Source organism: Vicugna pacos, chromosome 18 (assembly GCF_048564905.1).
Source record: "Vicugna pacos chromosome 18, VicPac4, whole genome shotgun sequence".
Taxonomy (NCBI): domain Eukaryota; kingdom Metazoa; phylum Chordata; class Mammalia; order Artiodactyla; family Camelidae; genus Vicugna; species Vicugna pacos.
The window spans coordinates 46,820,794-46,838,753 of NC_133004.1; the positions used below are offsets into that span (position 1 = coordinate 46,820,794).

Genomic DNA, 17,960 nt, shown 5'->3' on the forward strand with positions numbered 1-17,960 from the left:
GCAGGGATGGAGGAGTGAGATGCCAGGCAGAGAGGACGACTTGGCTGAGCTTGAACGCGGGTGGGCGGGGGCCACTGACTTCGGGCCAAGAGCCAAACAGCCGCCCATCTGCTGGGCAGTCAGGGACCCTGGCCAGTGCCTGTCCGAAAATACTGCTGCTGTCACAGCTCCTGAAATTAGGCACCGTGGGGGCTGGCCGTCTGGGAGGCGCCCGGGCCTGGGAGCCCGACAGACTCGGGGCCGCATTTCCGTCTGTCCTGCTGGTCTGGACTGGTACGTATGACAGAGCCGGATCAGTGAGGGTGCAGGGTGGCCGGCGGGAGCTCCGTCCATCCTGGCTGGGCTGTGGCAGAGCTGGCCCCCCACACCAGGCCTCCCGCATCCTGAGGCACTGCTGCCCCCTACTGGGCCCCGTGGGCAGGGCGGGTGGGGGCTCCGGGCTCCAGCAGGCCCAGTGCCCAGGGCGCCTGCTGGCTGGAGGCCGTGGACAGGACTTCCCGTCTCAGCCTCAGTTTCCTCTCCAGTGCGGTGGGTATGACTGAGGGCTGGGCCTTAGGGGCCCCTGGGTGAGATGAGCCAGCACATGCAAGTGCTCAGCCGGGCACCCTCGGGGGGTTGGGGTCCTGGCGGGGAGCGGCCTTGCGGAGGCTGTCACTCCAGCCTCCTGCAGGAAAGCTGCACATTGGGTGGGGTCCAGAGAGGCCGGCCTGACCCAGAGGCAGGCGGACGTCCAGCTTTGCCCTGGGCCAGTGGCTATTTAGTCAGTCAACAACCATTGCAGGTCGGGGCCTCCCTGAGCTTGGGGACATGGTGGGAGCCCATTCCCCGGTGCACAGGAGGTGCTAACCTACTGGTGCTGTGCGCAGGGGCCCGGGGCATGTCCCTCCACAGGCTCAGGATGCAGGGAACCTCTGAGATGTGGGGGAGGGAAGGGAGAGGCCCATCTGCCACCATCCCCTAAGGATCCAGAGGCACCAGCTGCCCCCTCCTCGACACCAGGACACCACCTTTTTATGGCCATGTGTCTCGAGAGCAGAGAAACAGCCCCTTGTCTCCATGGTGTTGGGCCGGGGCTGCCAGGGCAGCGGAGGGCTGGGCAGGGGTAGCTGCAGGCTTGGGGGTCAGGGCCTAGCAGGGTCGTGCGAAGTACCCCAGCCACGGCCCTCGGGGGCTGGGCACAGGCTGCAGAGCTGGTGCAGCGCAGGGCACCCCCCGCCGCGGGGACCAGCCCCGTGGAACCCGCAGGGCTGTCAGCTGCTTGGGCAGTGGGCGCCATCCCCAAGGGCAGCGCTGGGCGGTCTCCACGGAGCCCCGGGCCCTGCCCCTGTGGCCCCCAGAACATGCCCAAGGGAGGTGGGGCACCTGGGGGGCACAGCCCAGAGCCTGGGACGGCCCGGCAGCACAGTGTTGAGGGAGCTGGGCCCCAGAGCACATGCGGGGGGCCCTCTGGGTGAGAGGGGCACCGGGCTGGACGCGTCCACTGCCCTCCTTCCTCCTGCTGCAGGGACGGCTGCCCACGGCTCCGGGCGCAGGAGACTGGGCTTTCGTGGTCTGGAGGACCGCGCTGCAGAGGTCAGGGTGCAGCCGGGCTAGCTCCTCAGAGGCTCTGAGGGTCTCCCGGCCGCATCGCCCAGCCCCTGGGGCCCTCTCCATGTTCCCCGGCCCTGGGGGCTCCCCAGTGTTTCTGTCGTCCCTTCTCCCTCTGCCCCCTCGTGAGGACCCTTGTGGTGACCTTGGGCCCCTGGACAGTCCACGGTGCTCGTCCACCCCCACCCCCCAAAGCCCTGGCACCACCGAAGGTTCTGTGGGCTCGGCGTTGGACACTGGTGGTCATGCAGGTGGTCACAGGGGTGTGTGTAGGCCTGGGGGCCTACACACTGAGAGCCACACTCACGTCCCTGTGTGGGGGCCACACCTGGGAGAGAAGAAAAGAGGGCTTGGGCGCCGTGCAGAGGAGTGGGCAGCAGCGGGTGGCCCAGTGAGGGGGCGGTGCAGAGTCCCCGGCCTCGGCTCAGACTCCCGCTCACACCGCCGGCCTCCTGCAACCTACGGGTCAGCAGGTCCCTGGGGACAGGAGCACCTGCCACACCTTCCATCTGACCATCTCTCCCCACAGGGTACCGAGAAGGCTTCCTCTGGAAGCGCGGCCGGGACAACGGGCAGTTTTTAAGCCGGAAGTTTGTGCTGACGGAACGAGAAGGAGCCCTGAAGTATTTCAACAGGAGTGATGTGAGCTGGGCTCAGGGCAGGGGTGGGTGCCCGTCCTAGGCTGGTGTCCAGGCCTCCCACCTAGGGAGACATCGGTCCCCAGACAGCGGCACCGCGTGCCCCACGGCCCCCGTGCCGTCTCCAGAGTCACGCCCCCGCCCAGAACAGCCCACCCACCCCTTGAGCACAGTCGCTCCCTGTGACGGTGGGAGATGCTGGGGGAGCAGGGGTGGCGAGCCCTTCCCTAGTGGTCACTCCAGGCCTGAGAGGGACGGAGGGGACTGGCTGAGGCCGGTGGTCACCCCACCCAGCAAGCACACGTCTGGGTGACCCTGGGCTCCCAGGCAGCGTGCAGGGGCCAGCTGGAGGGTCCCAGAGGCCCTGCAGCTGGCCGAGCCCCACTCCTACCCAGAGCAGCCCAGGTCAGAAGGTGGCCTGTGACGCAGTAACCACGGCAGCTCCTGGCCCACAGGCCGGCTGCCCGGGCAGAGGCCCCTACACAGGGACGCACAGAGGTGGGGCTGGCAGCGCGGGGGAGCAGGAAGAGGGAGGACCGGCACTGGGGGCAGACCAGACAGAGGGCAGAGGAGGGGTCTGCCCGCCCTCATGGTCCCCTGGGAGGGGATGCCATCACCTTAGACTTACCGACCAGAGAGCCCAGGCCCAGAGCAGGTAGGTAACTTGCCCAGAGCCACACAGGACCGCAGGTCTGCGGCCAGCATCCAGAGCCCACCCTGCCCGCTCCCTGCCTGCCCAGCTCCAAGGCCTGGCCTTGCTTCCCAGGCCAAGGAGCCCAAGGCCGTCATGAAGATAGAGCATCTGAATGCCACCTTCCAGCCGGCCAAGATCGGCCACCCGCACGGCCTGCAGGTCACCTACCTGAAGGACAACAGTACCCGGAACATCTTCGTCTACCACGAGGACGGGAAGGTGGGTGTGCGGGCGGTGGGCGGGCGGGGGCACGGGGCCGCCGCCGCCCCTCCACGGCTGGAGGGGGGCCTCACGGAGAGCAGCGGGCACAGCGTCCCCTGGCCGGCCGCTCTTCCAGGAGGAGCCCAGGCAGAGCCCCTCAGCCTGTCCTGAGGGCCCTCTGGAGACTCGGGTGTCGGTCCCTCAGGTGCACGATTTGCAAACATCTTCCCCCAGCCTGCAGGTTGCCTTTTCAGTGAATAGTGCCTTTTGACGCATGAAATTTAAAAATGTTCTCGAAGTCCAATCTGTTTCTTTCTCTCCTGTGCGTGCGCCTCTGGCGTTGCACCGAAGAGCTCACGATCGGGGCCAACGCCGTGAGGCGCCCGCCCTGCTTCCTCACGAGAGCTCTGCTGCTTCAGGACTCACGTTCAGGTCCCTGGTCCTCCCCGAGCTGATTTTCACATGTGGTGTGAGGGGAGGGTCCGTGCGCTCTCCCGCACGTGGACTTCCGGTCTTCCCAGCACCGTCTCTGCGGATGACTGTCCTTTTCCGTCGCGTGATCTTGGCGCCCTCGTCAAAGGCCCTCTGACTGAACACGAAGTTGACTTCCGGGCTCCCTGCTCTGTGCCGCTGGCATGTACGCGCGTCTGTCTTTAGGCTGGGACCACGCTGCTTAGGCTCCTGGGGTTTGCGGTCAGAAGTGAGTCCCTCGAGTTTTATTCTTCCTTCTCGGGGAGGTTCTGGCTGAGGTTCCGTGTGAACTTCGTCAGATGCGCTTTCCGCCTGCGCCGAAGTGCTCGCGCTGCTCCCCTCCCTCCTGCTCGCGTGGGGCGGCGCGCTGTGAGGGTTCCACGTGCCGAGCCGCCCTTGCACCCCAGGGACGCGGCCGCTCGGCCATGGCGGAGAGCCCTTGCACGTGCGGCCGCGTCCAGTTTGCTGGAACGCCGCCGAGGGCCCTACGCCACTGTCCGTAAGGCACCTGGCCCGCGGGCGTCTTGTCTTGCGCTGACTTCGTCTGGCTCTGACATCAGGGTTACTCTGGGCTCACAAGTGAGTTAGGAAGTGTTCCCTCCTCTTCAGTTTTTGGGAACCTTTGAGGACTGGTGCTGGTTTTCCTTTAAATGTTCGTAGGATTCACCAGTGAAGCCTGGAGGCCCAGGCTTTGCTCTGTTGACTTTGGATGACTGGCCTGGCCTCCTTACCAGCCGCAGCTCTGCTCCGGCCGTCTGTGTGCTCATGGTCTGTCCTGGGGGTCACCCGGGCTCACCGGCCGCCCAGTCGGCTGCTGTGCCGTTGCTCACAGCCTCTCTCGCGGCTGCTGTGCTTCTGCGGGGCTGGCAGCAATGCCCTCTCCGTCCTCTTCGACTTCAGCAGCGTGAGCCTCCTTCCCTAGTCCACGTCGCTCACGGGTTGTCATTCTCTTGGTCTTTGGAAGAAGGGGCTTTTGGTCACCTTCACCTTCTCTGTTGGCCTCTCCTGCTGTGTTTCGTCCGCCTCTGCTCAGACCTTTTCTCCCCCTCCCCTCTAGCTTTGGGTTTACTTCTTTTTCTGGTTACTCGAGCTGGCGAGTCAGGGCTGGTGACCTGACAGCCTTCCTGCTCCTCAGAGTCAGCGCTGCGCTTCCCCAGGTTCTGCTTTTGCTGATCCCGCAAGTTCGGCAGGTTGCGTTTCCGTTTTCACGTATCTCCGAGTATTTTCTCATTTCCTTTGTGATTTCTTCTGTTCTGTTGGCTATTCGAGCCCCATGGTTTTGTGAACTTCCCGGTTTTCCTTGGCGATGATTTCCAGCTTCATCCCGTTGTGACCAGGGAAGACGCTTCGTACGACGTCTGTCTTTTAAAACGCCCTGAGCCCTTCCTTGCGGCCCAGCGTGTAGTCTGTGTGTGAAACGTCGCGCGCGCCCCCGGCGGGGCGCCCTGCTGTCGCTTTCAGGGGCGTGCTGCACCTGTCGGCCAGGCCTCCTTGCCGCGCTGTGCTCGGTCCTCTGCTTCCGGGCTCGCCTTCCGTCTGGTTGTCCCGCCCGTCGCTGGGGGTGGGGCGCTGAGGCATCCAGCTGTTGCTGTAGGACCGTCCGTTTCTCCCGTCAGTCCTGCCAGGCTTTGCTTCATGTATTTGGACGGTCTGTCACCGGGTGTGTGAATATTCACTCATGGTTTATCTTCTTGCCGTATTAAACCCTTATTAATATGTAACGTCCTCGTCTCCTGTAAGCCTGCTGAGCGCAGGTCTGTTCTGTCTCAAGTTGCTATAGCTAGTCTGCTTTTCTCTCTTTTTTTACTATTTGCACGTCTTTTCCCACCCCTTCGCCTTCATCCTGTCTGTGCCTGTGGACCTGAGTGAGTCTCCTGCGGACAGGGTCTGCGGAGCGAGCGCTTCTATCCGCCCTGCCCGTCCCTCTTGGTTGGAGGGTTGGGGTCACCTGCGTCTACGGTAACTGCTGACGAGGAGGGCGGACTCCTGTCCTCGCGCCGTCTGCGTCCCGCCCAGCCTGTAGCACGCTAGCGCTCAGCTCCTGCGTTCCCGCCTTCTTTGCTGTGTGGTTTTGTGGTGAAGTGTTCCGTTCTTTATCTCCCTCTGTGTACGCTGTCACTATTGTTGCGGTTACCGTGGGGCTGCATTTAATGTGCTAAGTTACAACGTTCTAAACTGAACATATGGCAGATTTTAAGTAGTTTTTTTCAATAACATGCAAAATCCCACGACTTTACAGCCCCAGCCCCACTCCTTCCGGTGGCTGATGTCACAAAACTCACCTTCGTACAGCACGTGCTCCAGAGCACGGGCTGCTGACTACTTCGAGTGCGCTGTCTCCTACAGTGTGTAGACAGCGGGGTCTGGCATCCCAGCCCAAAGTGACAATGGCTCTTTGACGGTAACTTTTCCTTTGAAAGTGTTAGTCTGGCAAATCACGCAGGTAACAAGAAGTAGCTGTGAGCCACGGTTCCGACAGCACCCGCTTCCCTCACTGCCCGTGTACCGACTGCTGCTGAGGTCCCGGCTTCTCCGCGGGGCTCCGGGGCGCCAAACGGCGTCCGTTCGCGGCGCCTGCAGGACCGGCCCAGGTCACGAGCTCCCTCAGCTCCTGGAAGTCGAGGCGTGTCTCCACTGCCCTCTCACTTCTGAAGCGCAGTTTTGCGTGGATGCTGGATCTTTTGTTGACGGTTTTTCCTCTGAGCACTTTGAAAGTATTGGCCGCCTGTCTTGTGCCTCCAAGGTTTCCGATGAGAAATCTGCTCATCCCCATTTGAGGGTCCCCGTGTATGACGACTCATTCCCCTCTCGCTGCTTTCGAGATTCTGTGTCTTTGGAGAGCTTGATCACATGTCTCAGGCTGGGCCACCTGCTTGCTCACCCTGCAGTTCATCCTACCTGTGTCTTTGTATTCATGCCTGTCACCAGATCTGGAAAGTTTTCAGCCATATTTCTTCTTCTTTTGTAAATGGAGGCGCAGGGATGAATGCAGGACCCGGGCGCACTCAGCCCGCCCTGCCGCGGAGCTGTGCCCGCCGCTCAGCCGTCCTTCTCGGAACGTTCTCGCTGCTCCTTTCCCTGCCTCCCCGCTTCTGGGGCTCCCACAGTGCGTGCTGGTCGGCTTCAGGGTGTCCCACGGGCCCCTGAGGCCCTGCTCCCTTCTCTTCGGTCTTTTCTCTGTTCCTCAGCCTTGATAATTTGCATTTTCTTACCTTCAAGTTCACTGAGTCTTCCGCCTGCTCATGCCCACCTTCGAGTCGCTTTAGTGAAGTTTTCGCTTCAGCAATCATACCTCAGGTTCCAGAACTTCCCTTAGGGTTCTTTTTAGATTTTCTGTCTCTTTGCTGTTATCTCCACTTGTTCATGCCCTTTGTTGGCTTCTTCCACATGTACTTTTAGCTCTTCGAGCATCTTTAAGGCTGATGTTTTAAAGTCTTTGTCAAGTGTATCTGCCATCAAGTCTTTCCACAGGCAGATTCGGATGATTTATTTCCGGTCTTTCTGTGTGCCGTGTGATTTTGCTTTGAACACTGGACATCTGAACATGGTTAGGTGGTAACTCTGGAACCAGATGTGCCCCCCCCAGGGGCTGCCTTTGCTGCTGCTGCTGCTGTTTTGGTTTCCTCTTTTCTTTTTCTTTCTTCCTTCCTTTCTCCCTTTTCTTCTTCTTTCTTTCCTTCCATTCACTCACGCATTCACTCATTGCTGTTGACTGTCTGGGCTGAGGATCAACATGAAGTGGAAACTTACTTTCTGCTCACCTCTGTTCTGAGCCTCTCCCTGGTCGTGTGTGGTCACCTCCTAACTTCCTCTGCACGTGCAGTTTCTGAATGTCCTAGTCCTTAATGTCTGGCTCCCAGAGGGAAAAGCAAAAAGAAGGGAACGAGTGTGCCGGCCTCTTGAATCTCTGGGAAGCCCCTGAGCTGCGGCAATGCCCCCCACCCCGCTGAGCTGTGATCAGAGCACAGATCCCTGATGTGTGGCACACAGGGTCCTTTAGGCTCAACCTGACTCCTGCAGAGTTTAAGTTGCTCCAGGAATGGCCGCACAGCTGCCTGTCCCGGCGTGGGGCTGGAGGGGCTGGCGCTGCATCTGTGCTCGGAGCTGAAACTGACTGAAATAAACCGCAATTTACTCTCCACATCTTCCCCTCCAAGTTGCAAGACTTCAACAGACTTCAGAATTCCAAGATGGTTACAGCTGGCAGATTCTGCCAATGCCGGTGTTTTCCAGGCATGAGACAGGCTCCTGGTGTCTCCTGCTCCACCATCTTCCCAGAGTCCTCTTTTCAGCTTTTTTTTTAGGGGGGTTACTGTTATTTTGGGGGGATAAACAAAGTTTGTTCTAGGAAGAGCAACTCACTGAGAGAAACCCATTTAAACATTTACGTATATGTCCTGTTCGGTGTTTCTAAGGAGAGTTCAGAGCTACAGCTTTTTAAACTCACACTTGTCAAAGGAGTAAGCCAGCCACAAAACAAGAACCAGCAGGATGCGGTGACCCAGTCATAAAGGGCGGCCAGAGGTGCTCACACGTATTTAAGGACCCAGTCCTCTGAGTTGTAAGTCGTCAGTAGTCCATCTGTGTCCTTCTTTAAAAGAGTCCACTTGTAAGTGCTGTCGTACGGTGTTTGTCTTTCTGTTTCTGGCTCACTTCACTTAGAAGGACGATCCCCAGGTCCATCCGTGTTGCTGCAAACGGCATTGTTTTATTCTTTATTATTGCTGAGTAGTACTCCACTGTATAAATAAACCACAGCTTCTCTATCCAGTCGTCTGTCGATGGACATTTAGGTTGTTTCCATGTCTTGACTGTTGTAAATAGTACTGCTGTGAACACTGGGGTGCAGGCGTCGTTTTGAATTATGTTTTTCTCAAGGTATACGCCCAGGAGTGGGACTGCTGAATCATATAGTAAGGCTGCTTTTAGTTTCTTTGGGAACCTCCATACTGTCCTCACAGTGGCTGCACCAAACTGCACTCCCACCAGTGGTGCCGGAGGGCTCCCTGTTCTCCACGGCCTCCCCAGCGTTTGTCGTTTGCAGACTCCTGAATGACGGCCCTTCTGGCTGGTGTGAGGTGGCGCCTCGTCGTGGCTTTGATTCGCATTTCTCTGGCAGTTGCTGATGCTGAGCACCTCTCCGTGTGCTTGTCTGCCGTCTGTCTGCCTTCTTTGGAGAGACGTCTGTTTGGTCTTCCGCCCAGTTTTTGATTGGGTTGCTTGTTCTTTTTACATTAAGGTGTATGAGCTGTTTGTATATTTTGGAAATTAGTCCCTTGTTGGTCATGTCATTTGCAAATACTTTCTCACATTCTGTAGGTTGACTTTTTGTTTTGTTGATAGATCCTTAGCTGTGTGAAAGCCTCCAAGTTTAATAAGATCCTATTTGTTTATTTTTGCTTTTATTTCCATTACTCCAGGAGCTGGTTCAAAACATATATTGCTGTGCTTTATGTCCAAGAGTGCTCTGCCTGTGTTTTCCTCTAGGGTCTCTATACTATCTGGTCTTAATTTAAGTCTTTAATCCATTTTGAGTTTGTGTCTGTAGATTGTGTTAGAGGAGGTTCTAATTTCAGTCTCTTACAGGTGGCTGTCCAGCTGTCCCAGCACCGCTTGTTGGAGAGACTGTCTTTCCTCCATTGTGTGTTCCTGCCTCCTTTGTCATGGATTGACCACAAATGCATGGGTTTATTTCTGGACTCTATCCTGTTCCATTGATCTGTGTGTCTGTTTTTGTGCCAGTACCATACTGTTTTGATGACTGCAGCTTTGTGGTAAAGTCTGAAGTCGGGAAGCGTGATTCCCCAGCTCCGTTCTTCGTTTCCAAGATTGTTTTGGCTATTGGGGTCCTCCGTGCTCCCATGCGAATCTGACACTTTTTGCGCCAGCTCTGCGAAGAACGCCGTTGGTGATTTGACAGGGAGCACACTGAGTCTCTGCGTCGCCTTGGGCAGGGTGGCCACTTCAACGGCGCTGACTCTGCCAGTGCGGGAACACAGCATGCCCTCGCTTGCTTGTGCATCTCCGGTGTCTTTGCGACATCGAGTCCTGCGGTTTCAGAGCACAGGGCTTTTGCCGTTTCGGGTAGGTTTGCTCTCTGGTACTTTGTTTTTTTTTGGTGGGATGGTGAATGGTGGTGTTCCCTTAATTTCTTTTTCTTCTATTTTGTTGTTAGTGTATAGAAATGCAGCCGACTTCTGTGTATTAATTTTGTGTCCTGCAGCTTTACCAAATTCATTGTTGAGCTCCAGTAGTTTTCTGGTCACTTCTTTAGGGTTTTCTATGCACAGTATCATGTCATCTGCAGAGTGACAGTTGCACTTCTTTGTTTCCCGTTTGGATTCCTTTGTTTCTTTTTGTCCTCTGACTGCTGCGGCCAGGACTTCCAGACTGAGTTGGGTAGAAGTGGCAAGAGCGCCACCCTCGTCCTGCTCCTGACCTTAGCGGGAGGCCTTCAGCCTCTTCCCGCGAAGCACGGCGTGCGCTGCGGGCCTGTCGCGTGTGGCCGTTCCCATGTTGACGTATATTCCCTCTGTGCCCAGTGTCTAGACAGGTTTTATCATAAATGGATGTCGAATTTTACCAGAAGCTTCTAATGCATCTGTTGAGATGATCATACGGTTTTTAATCTTCAATTAATGTGTGTATCACATTGATTAATTTGCAGATACTGTAAACTCCCTGCACCGCAGGAGAAACCCCACGTGATCATGGTGTGTGATCCTTGTAATGCACTGTTGGAGCCGAATTGCTAGTATTTTGTTGAGGATTTTTGCATCTATATTCGTAAGTGATAGTGGCCTGTAATTTTCTTTTTTTGTGATATCTTTGTCTCGTTTTGGTATCAGGTGATGGTGGCCTCATAGAATGATTCTGGAAGTGTTCCTTCCTCTGCAGTTTTCGGAATAGTTGCAGGAGGGTAGGCGCTAACACCTCCCTGAGTGTTCGGTGGAGCGTGCCTGTGACGCCGTCGGGCCCTGGGCTTGGCCGCTGGGGGCTCTAATCAGTAGCCCCGGTGCCGGCGGCTGGCCTGCGCACGCTGTCTGCTGCTGCTTCCTGGGGCAGGCTCGGCACGTTGCACCTTCCTAAGAAACCGTCCATTCCTTCCACGTTGTCTGCTCTGTTGGCGTGCAGTTGCTCTTAGTGGCCTCTTACGATCCCTTGTATTGCTTTGGTGTCATAACTTCTCCTTTTCATTTCTGATTTTGTTAATTTGGGCCCTCTCCCACTTTTTCTTGATGAGTCTGACGCAAGGTTTGTCAGTTTCATTTATCTTTTCAAAGACCCAGCTTTTAGTTTCGCTGACCTTTTCTATGTTTTTCACTCTGTTTCACTTATTTCTGCTCTGATCTTTGTGATTTCTCTCCCACTACTAACTTTGGGTTTTGTTCCTTCTTTCTCCAGCTGCTTCAGGTGTGAAGTTGGGCTGTTTACCTGAGATTTTCCTTTCCTGAGGCAGGCTTGTGTCGCTGTAAACTTCCCTCTGAGAACGGCTTCTGCTGCGTCCCGGAGGTCTGGGATCGCTGTGCTTGCGTTTTCGTTTGTCTCAGTACTTTCTGATTTCCTCAGTGATCCACTAGTTGCTTAGTCTCCACGTGTTTGCAGCTTTTGCAGTTTTCCTAGTAGTTGATTTCTGACCTTATAGTGCTGTGGTCTGAAAAGATGCTCAGAACAATTTCGAGTTTCTTAAATTTACCGAGGCTGGCTTTGTGGGCCAGCATGTGGTCTATTCCGGACAATGCTCTGTGCACACTTGAGAAGAAGGTGTGTTCAGTTGCTTCCGGACAGGATGCTCCACAGACATCAGTCAAGTCTGTCTGCTCTAGTGTTTCCTTACTGGCTTTCTGCCCGGGTGACCTGTCCACTGACGGAAGTGGGGTGCTAGGGTCCCCACTATTTTTGTTATTGTCAGTTTCCCCTTTTACGTCTGTTAACAGTCGCCTTGTGTATTGAGGTGCTCCTAGGTTGGGTGCATATTTATTTACAATCGTTACGTCTTCTTCTTGGATTGACCCCTTGAGCATTATGTAGTGTCCTTCTTTGTGTCTTGTAACAGGCTTTATTTTAAAATCGACTTTGTCTGATGTAAGTATTGCTACTCCAGCTTTCTTCTCGTTTCTGTGTGCATGGAATATCATTTTCCATACCCTTATTTTCAGCCTGCAGGTGTCTCTAGCTGTGAGGTGGGTCTCGTAGACAGTGCATATATGGGTCTTGTTTTCATATCCATTCAGCCAGTCTGTGCCTTTTGGTTGGAGTGTTTAATCCATTTACATTTAAGGTAATTTTTGATATGTATGTTCTTATTGCCTTTTGCTAATTGTTTTGTAGGTTTTTTTTTTCCTCTTTCTTCTTTTTGTTCTCTTTTCTTGCGGTTTGATGACTAGAGAAGGTCCTTTAACGTTTGTTGTAAGGCTGGTTTGGTGGTGCGGAATTCTTTTAGCTTTTGCTTGTCTGTGAAGCTTTTGATCTCTCCATCAGGTCTGAACGAGAGCCTTGCTGGGCAGAGTGTTCTTGGTTGTAAGCTTCCCCCTCTCATCACTTTAAATATTTCGTGCCCCTCCCTTGTGGCCTGCAGAGTTTCTGCTGAAAAGTCAGCCGATAACCTCGTGGGAGTTCCCTAGTATGTCATTCGTTGCTTTTCTCTTGCTAATTTCAAACTTTTCTCCTTATCTTCCATTTTTGTCAATTTGATTACGGTGTGCCTCGGTGTGTTCCTCTCTGAGTCGATCCCGATTCCGTGTGGAACTCTGCACTTCCTGGACTTGGGTGACTGTTTCCTTCCCCAAGTTGGGGAAGTTTTCAGTTACTGTCTCTTCAAAAATTTTTCTCTGGTCCTTTCTCTCTCTCTTCTCTTTCTGGGACACCTGTAATGCAAATATTAGTGTGCTTCATGTTGTCCCAGAGTTCTCTTACACTATGCTCATTTCTTTTCATTCTTTTTTCTTTATTATGTTCCGCAGTGGTGATTTCCACTAATCTGTCTTCTAGCTCACTGATCCGTTCTTCCGCCTCATTTAATCTATTCTTGTTCCTTCTAGTGTGTTATTCATTTCAGTGATTTTATTCTTCAGTCTGGGTATTCTTTATGTTTTCCAACTGTTTGCTAAAAACTTCGCTCTGTGCATCTGTATTCCTCTTGAGTTCTCTGAACATCTTCACCATCATTACTGTAAACTCTTTCTCGGATAAATTGCCTCTCTCTTCATCACTTATTTCTTCTTCTGGGATTTTGTCTTGTGCCTTGGCCTGGGAGATATTCCTCTGCTGCCTCATGTTGTCTGTCTTTCTATTTGTATCTTTAGGTAGGTTAGTTAACGTTTCTCGATCTTGGAGAGGTGGCCCTCTGGGAGACGTCCTGTGCGTCTCAGCAGTGCACTCCTCTCTTGTCACCCAAGGGTCAGGGTCCAGCCAGTTCCAGGATAGAGTCTGGCCTGTGTGTGTGGATTCCTTCCACAGGCTTTAGGATTGTTGTTCTCTTATTTCTGGCATCTGCCCCTGGTGGGTGAGACTGGACTAGAGGCTTAGGCAGGGTTCCTGGCAGGAGGAGCCAGGGTCTGCCCACTGCTGGGTCCTGGACCTCTGGTGGGTAGGACCATGTTATTCTGCTGATGGGTGGGGCTGTGTGCCCACCCTGTACGTTGTTTGGCCTGAGGCTTCCCCACAGGCTGTTGGCTGGGGCTGAGTCTTGATGCTAATGAGCTGATCAAGATGTCAGCCTCCAGGAAAGCTCATGTAGATGAACACTCCTGGAATGTTTGCCACCAACTTTTATGTCCCCTGGGTGAGCCGCAGCCATCCCCTACCTCCCCAGGAGACCCTCCAAAAGCAGCAGGCAGGCCCGGCCCAGGTTGCTACGGAATCACTGCCTGTACCCTTGGATCTGGCGCACACAAGATTCTGTGTACGCTTCCCAAGAGAATGAAGTCTTTTTCCCCCAGTCCCATGGGGCTCCTGGAGCTAAGCCCCACTGGCCTACAAAGCCAGATGTCCTGGAGTCTCCTCCTCCCAGTGCCAGAACCCAGGCTGGGGAGCCTGACGTGGGGCTCTGAGCTCCCACTCCTGTGGGGGGGCCTCTGCACCTTAACTATTCTTCAGCTTGTGGGTCGCCCACCTTGGGGGTATGGGGCCCGGTTATATTGTGAGCACGCCCCTCCTGCCGTCCTGCTGTGGGTCCCTCTTTGTTTCCAGTTGAAGACGATCTTTGCTAAGTTTCAGTCTCTCTTCAGTGGTTGTCTGCAGTCAGCTGTGGTTCTGTTGTAGTTGCAAGGGGATGCGAGCTCGTGGTCCTACAAGGGTTGGTGTTTCAACCAATTCTCCGGCTCAGAGCCCCTCCCACTTCCAGGGGAGCGCAGACTGTGCCTCCCTAAGCCCTGGGGGTCATCAGTACACACAGCGGCACCTCAGCTTCCCTCTGTGACCTGAGGCTTAGCGGCCGGGATCACAGCTCCCAGCACAATGACTCTCCCCGTCTTGGGGATAGGCCTTCCTGTGGCAACCAGTCCCTTATGTGGAACGAACAGGTTTGGGAGGGGACCTGGCTCAACCATGTGAGCAGGACTGCAGTTTTACCCAGAAGCCCCTACCCTCACTTTCCCTGAGGGGAGACTGAACCCACGGAAGGCAGAGGGCAGGAGCTGGGAGCCCAGGGGCTCTGTGCACGTGCAGCGGATGCTGTCTAGCCCGAGTCCCCAGCGGCCCTCCATCCCCCCTGCTCCATGCCAGGCCCTGCGATAGCCACAGCTGAGCCTGTTGGACAGGGCTGTGCCTTGGTGGGCGAGTGTGGGGTGTGGAGTGCTGGGCTATGAGAACTAGGAACATCCCAAGGGGTGGACACATTCTGGGAGAAAGGAAGGAACGTGCAAAGGCCCTGTGGTGGGGGAAAAAAACAGATCATGTCTGAGACACTGATAAGGAGGAGGGAAGCAGAAAAGGGAGGGGGTGGGGACAGCCGGGGATGGTCCTGCTCCGACCAGAGCCTGTATGTCCTTCCCGCTGTGCAGTGGGCAGTGGGCAGTGGGGGGAGGGTGCCCTGCCTAACTGGACTTCCAGAGGATCCCTCCAGCCGCCTGGTTTCAGTGATTCAAGGTCGGGCCTGAGCAGTGCTAGCGACCAGGCAGGCAGGGACCCAAGGGGCTAGGTGCATTGGGATAAGGTTCCTGGCAGGGATCAGAGTGGAGGTCCCAGCCTGATCGATGTGGGCCGAGGGTCCTGTGGGCCACAGCGGGAGGACAGAGCAGGGGCACTGCAGCCGGGCCTGCCTTGTGGTGGGCAGAGCCGGGGTCAGAGGAGGGACCGGGATGAAGGCAGGACTGGCTGAGGGTGGCGCCCACCGAGTGGCCCTGGGGATCAGGGAGGAGCAGTCTACCCAGTGCACAGCTGACCCCACGGGGGCTCTGGCCAGGTGCTGGGAGAGGCCCCAGCTTGGAAGTTGCCTGAGAGTGGAGGCACTGGGGAGCCTGTGAGGGGAGGACAGGTGTGTAGGGGTCACTGGGACGGTGATCTCGGCAGCCAGGAGAGGTGGGAGCCCTGGGTGAGGACGGGGCCTTGCCAGCAGCAGAGGGTGGGTAGTTACAGGGGCTGTGGGAGTGGGTCGACCCCAGGTCAGGCACTGGGCCAGGAGGGAAGGGTGGGGGCGGGCAGCAACACACAGGGGCTGAGGGCAGCACCTGGGGCCGCTTCTGCCTCTGGCATTCAGCCCAACCCCCTCCCGTCCGGTGTCCAGCCAGGAGCCTGGGTCTGCCCTCTGCCCTCCCTTCCCTCCCTGGGGGCAGGGGAGGTGGCGGCCTGGGTGGGTTTAAAACAGGCGAGCCTCCTTCTAGGCAAGGTCATAAAAATAGCGGAATGGCAGAAAAGCCTGGCCAGCACCCAAAGCAGCATCAGGGTCTGGGGGCAGCTTGCACAACAGCCCAAGGCCTGCTGGCCCCTGCCTGCCCAGAGATGGCTGTCTGTGGCGCAGCCTGCTCCCTGACTGCATAGGCATCGGCCAGGCTGGGACAAGGTCCACGGCATGGTGTCTGGCCAGGCTGGTGCCCCTGCAGTGGCGCCTTCCCTGACCTTCCAGGCTGCCCTGGGGGCCCTCCCTGAGCAGGCCTGCGCCGCACCTGCCTGTGTCCACAGCAGCCCGCAGCCAGCTGGGCACGTGGTGGGGACAGGCCTGAGTGGGGCCAGGGAGCTGCGGGATGGGGTGAGTCCAGAGGGGCCTGTGGCCACCGCCCACACCCAGCCTCTGCCCCCAGGAGATTGTGGACTGGTTCAACGCGCTCCGGGCCGCACGCTTCCACTACTTGCAGGTGGCCTTCCCCGGGGCCAGCGATGCGGATGTGAGTGGCTGTGCTGCCTTCAACCTCGGGTCGGGGTGGACGGCGGGTGGTGGGCTGACCAAGGGCCCACGTGGACCCCCAGAGACCCCTGCCAGTGACTGGCCTGTGGGCCCTGGAGACCACGGCGCCCCTGCTGTGTGCCTGAGTGGGGGGTGGCCAGGGAGGGGTGGCCTGGGGGCTGAGCCAGGTTCTGCCCTAGCTGGTGCCGAAGCTCTCCAGAAACTACCTTCAGGAAGGCTACATGGAGAAGACGGGGCCCAAGGTGAGTCTGAGCTGGAGCCCCGGGTGCCCAGGCCTCCTTCCAAGGTCATGTCTTGGTCACCTGGGGCCGGGATGGGGGTCAACAGTGCCAGGTGAGGCCTCAACTTGCCCCCAGAATGTCTTGTAAGCGCAGAGGCTCCCCTGACCTGGGCCACCTCCCAGCCCTGCCTCCCGCCCTCCCCGCTCACAGCTCTCTGCACCCTTGGGCCAGAGCCAGCTCGGCCCAACCCTGCCGTGTGTGGGGGGGTGAAGGGGGACACAGGAGACTTGGATCCCAGGACGCAGGTGGCCCACATTCTGGCCCAGACTCCGTAGGCACGTGGACAGGGCCCACGGGAGGAGCTGGTGCGGGGGGTGGGCTGGGGTTGGGGGAAGAGCATTGAGGCAGGAGGAGCAGTAGGTGCGAGGACCTTGTGTACAGCCGGCCCCCAGCAGGTATCAGCCAGTGAGGATGGGTGGGTGGACGAACTGGCGGCCTCGCCCTCCTGGTGGTGACCGCCCGGCACCCTCGCCCCACAGCAGACAGAAGGCTTCCGGAAGCGCTGGTTCACCATGGATGACCGGAGGCTTATGTACTTCAAAGACCCCCTGGTAAGGACGGCGGTGGTCTCAAATCTGCTGGGGCTGCGTGGGCTGTCTGGCAGGGCCCCCCGCAGGGTGGCTGTGCCTCCCTGGGTTACCCACAGGACCGAGAAGAGCTGACTGGCCGATGTTTGCTGGACACACGCCGCGGGTGGCTGGCTACGCTACTGGGGGAGGGGGCTGGTGCCCCCTACTCAGCCTGGTGCCCGCCTGCAGGACGCCTTCGCCCGTGGGGAGGTCTTCATCGGCAGCAGGGAGAGCGGCTACACGGTGCTCGATGGGCTCCCGCCATCCACCCAGGGCCACCACTGGCCGCACGGCATCACCATCGTCACGCCCGAGCGCAGGTTCCTGCTGGCCTGCGAGACGGAGTCAGAGCAGCGGGCGTGGATGGAGGCGCTCCGGACGGTGGTGGACCGGCCCATGCTGCCCCAGGAGTACGCAGGTGAGGCGCGGGGCAGCCTGGGGCTTGAGCCTGACGACCCGCAGGGCCGGGCCCAGGCTGGACACCTGTCCCTTTTCCAGTGGAAGCCCACTTCAAACATAAACCCTAGCGAGAGATGGCCGTGGGAGCCCGAGGACGCGGACTCACTGGATGTGGCCGGCGAGGAGGCAGCAGCCAGTGAAGGAGCGAGCCCTTGGCGCGGCCAGGTGGGGCCTGAGCTTTCGCCACTAGGACCTGTTTCCCTAGAACCCCACTGCGGGCCGGCCCGGACTGACCTCTGACCCCATTCTGCTGCTGCCCCCCGACGTGACGCCCACTCCCTCCCTGCCCGCTGGCTCACTGTTCCTGAGGCCCCAGCCTGGCCCCCAGCGGCCCCTGCCCACCTGAGCACCAGGAGGCCGGGCTGTGGGGACAGCGGGCCGGCCCGCATGCCCCCCATCCTGCCCCGTGTCCCCGCCTCCCCCCACAACAAGTATTTATTGAGCACTTGCTGTGTCAGTCGTGGGGTCCTGGGTGCTAGAGTGGAGGACGTGGGCCTCGTCCTCAAGAAGCCGACTGGCGTGTGCGTGTGGGTCCTGGCGCTGACCGCTGGCCTGCCCTCAGTCCCGGAACGCTGGGGGGATGGAGGCCCTGTGTGCTGCTGGCTAGCGCTCTAGCGCTCACTGCCACCGAGCCTCTCCCGGGTGCCGTCCCTGAGAACATACATACTCACGGGAGAAGTGGAGGATGTGCACAGGGTCTCATCACCCCAGGAAGCC

General features: G+C 57.6%; 1 protein-coding gene across 2 annotated transcripts in view; it reads left to right on the plus strand.

The window, feature by feature from the left end:
- Positions 1 to 17,688, plus strand: part of ADAP1 (ArfGAP with dual PH domains 1) — a 57,975-nt gene extending 40,287 nt beyond the window's left edge. For both annotated transcript variants that reach the window (XM_072943495.1, XM_072943496.1), the window contains exons 5-11: positions 2,117 to 2,229; positions 2,992 to 3,138; positions 15,831 to 15,914; positions 16,114 to 16,176; positions 16,695 to 16,766; positions 16,974 to 17,202; positions 17,283 to 17,688. In XM_072943495.1, coding sequence (XP_072799596.1) covers positions 2,117 to 2,229; positions 2,992 to 3,138; positions 15,831 to 15,914; positions 16,114 to 16,176; positions 16,695 to 16,766; positions 16,974 to 17,202; positions 17,283 to 17,311 — 737 coding nt within the window. In that variant the 3' untranslated portion in view covers positions 17,312 to 17,688. The remainder of the gene's footprint in view (positions 1 to 2,116; positions 2,230 to 2,991; positions 3,139 to 15,830; positions 15,915 to 16,113; positions 16,177 to 16,694; positions 16,767 to 16,973; positions 17,203 to 17,282) is intronic.
- The last annotated feature ends 272 nt before the right edge of the window (positions 17,689 to 17,960 follow it).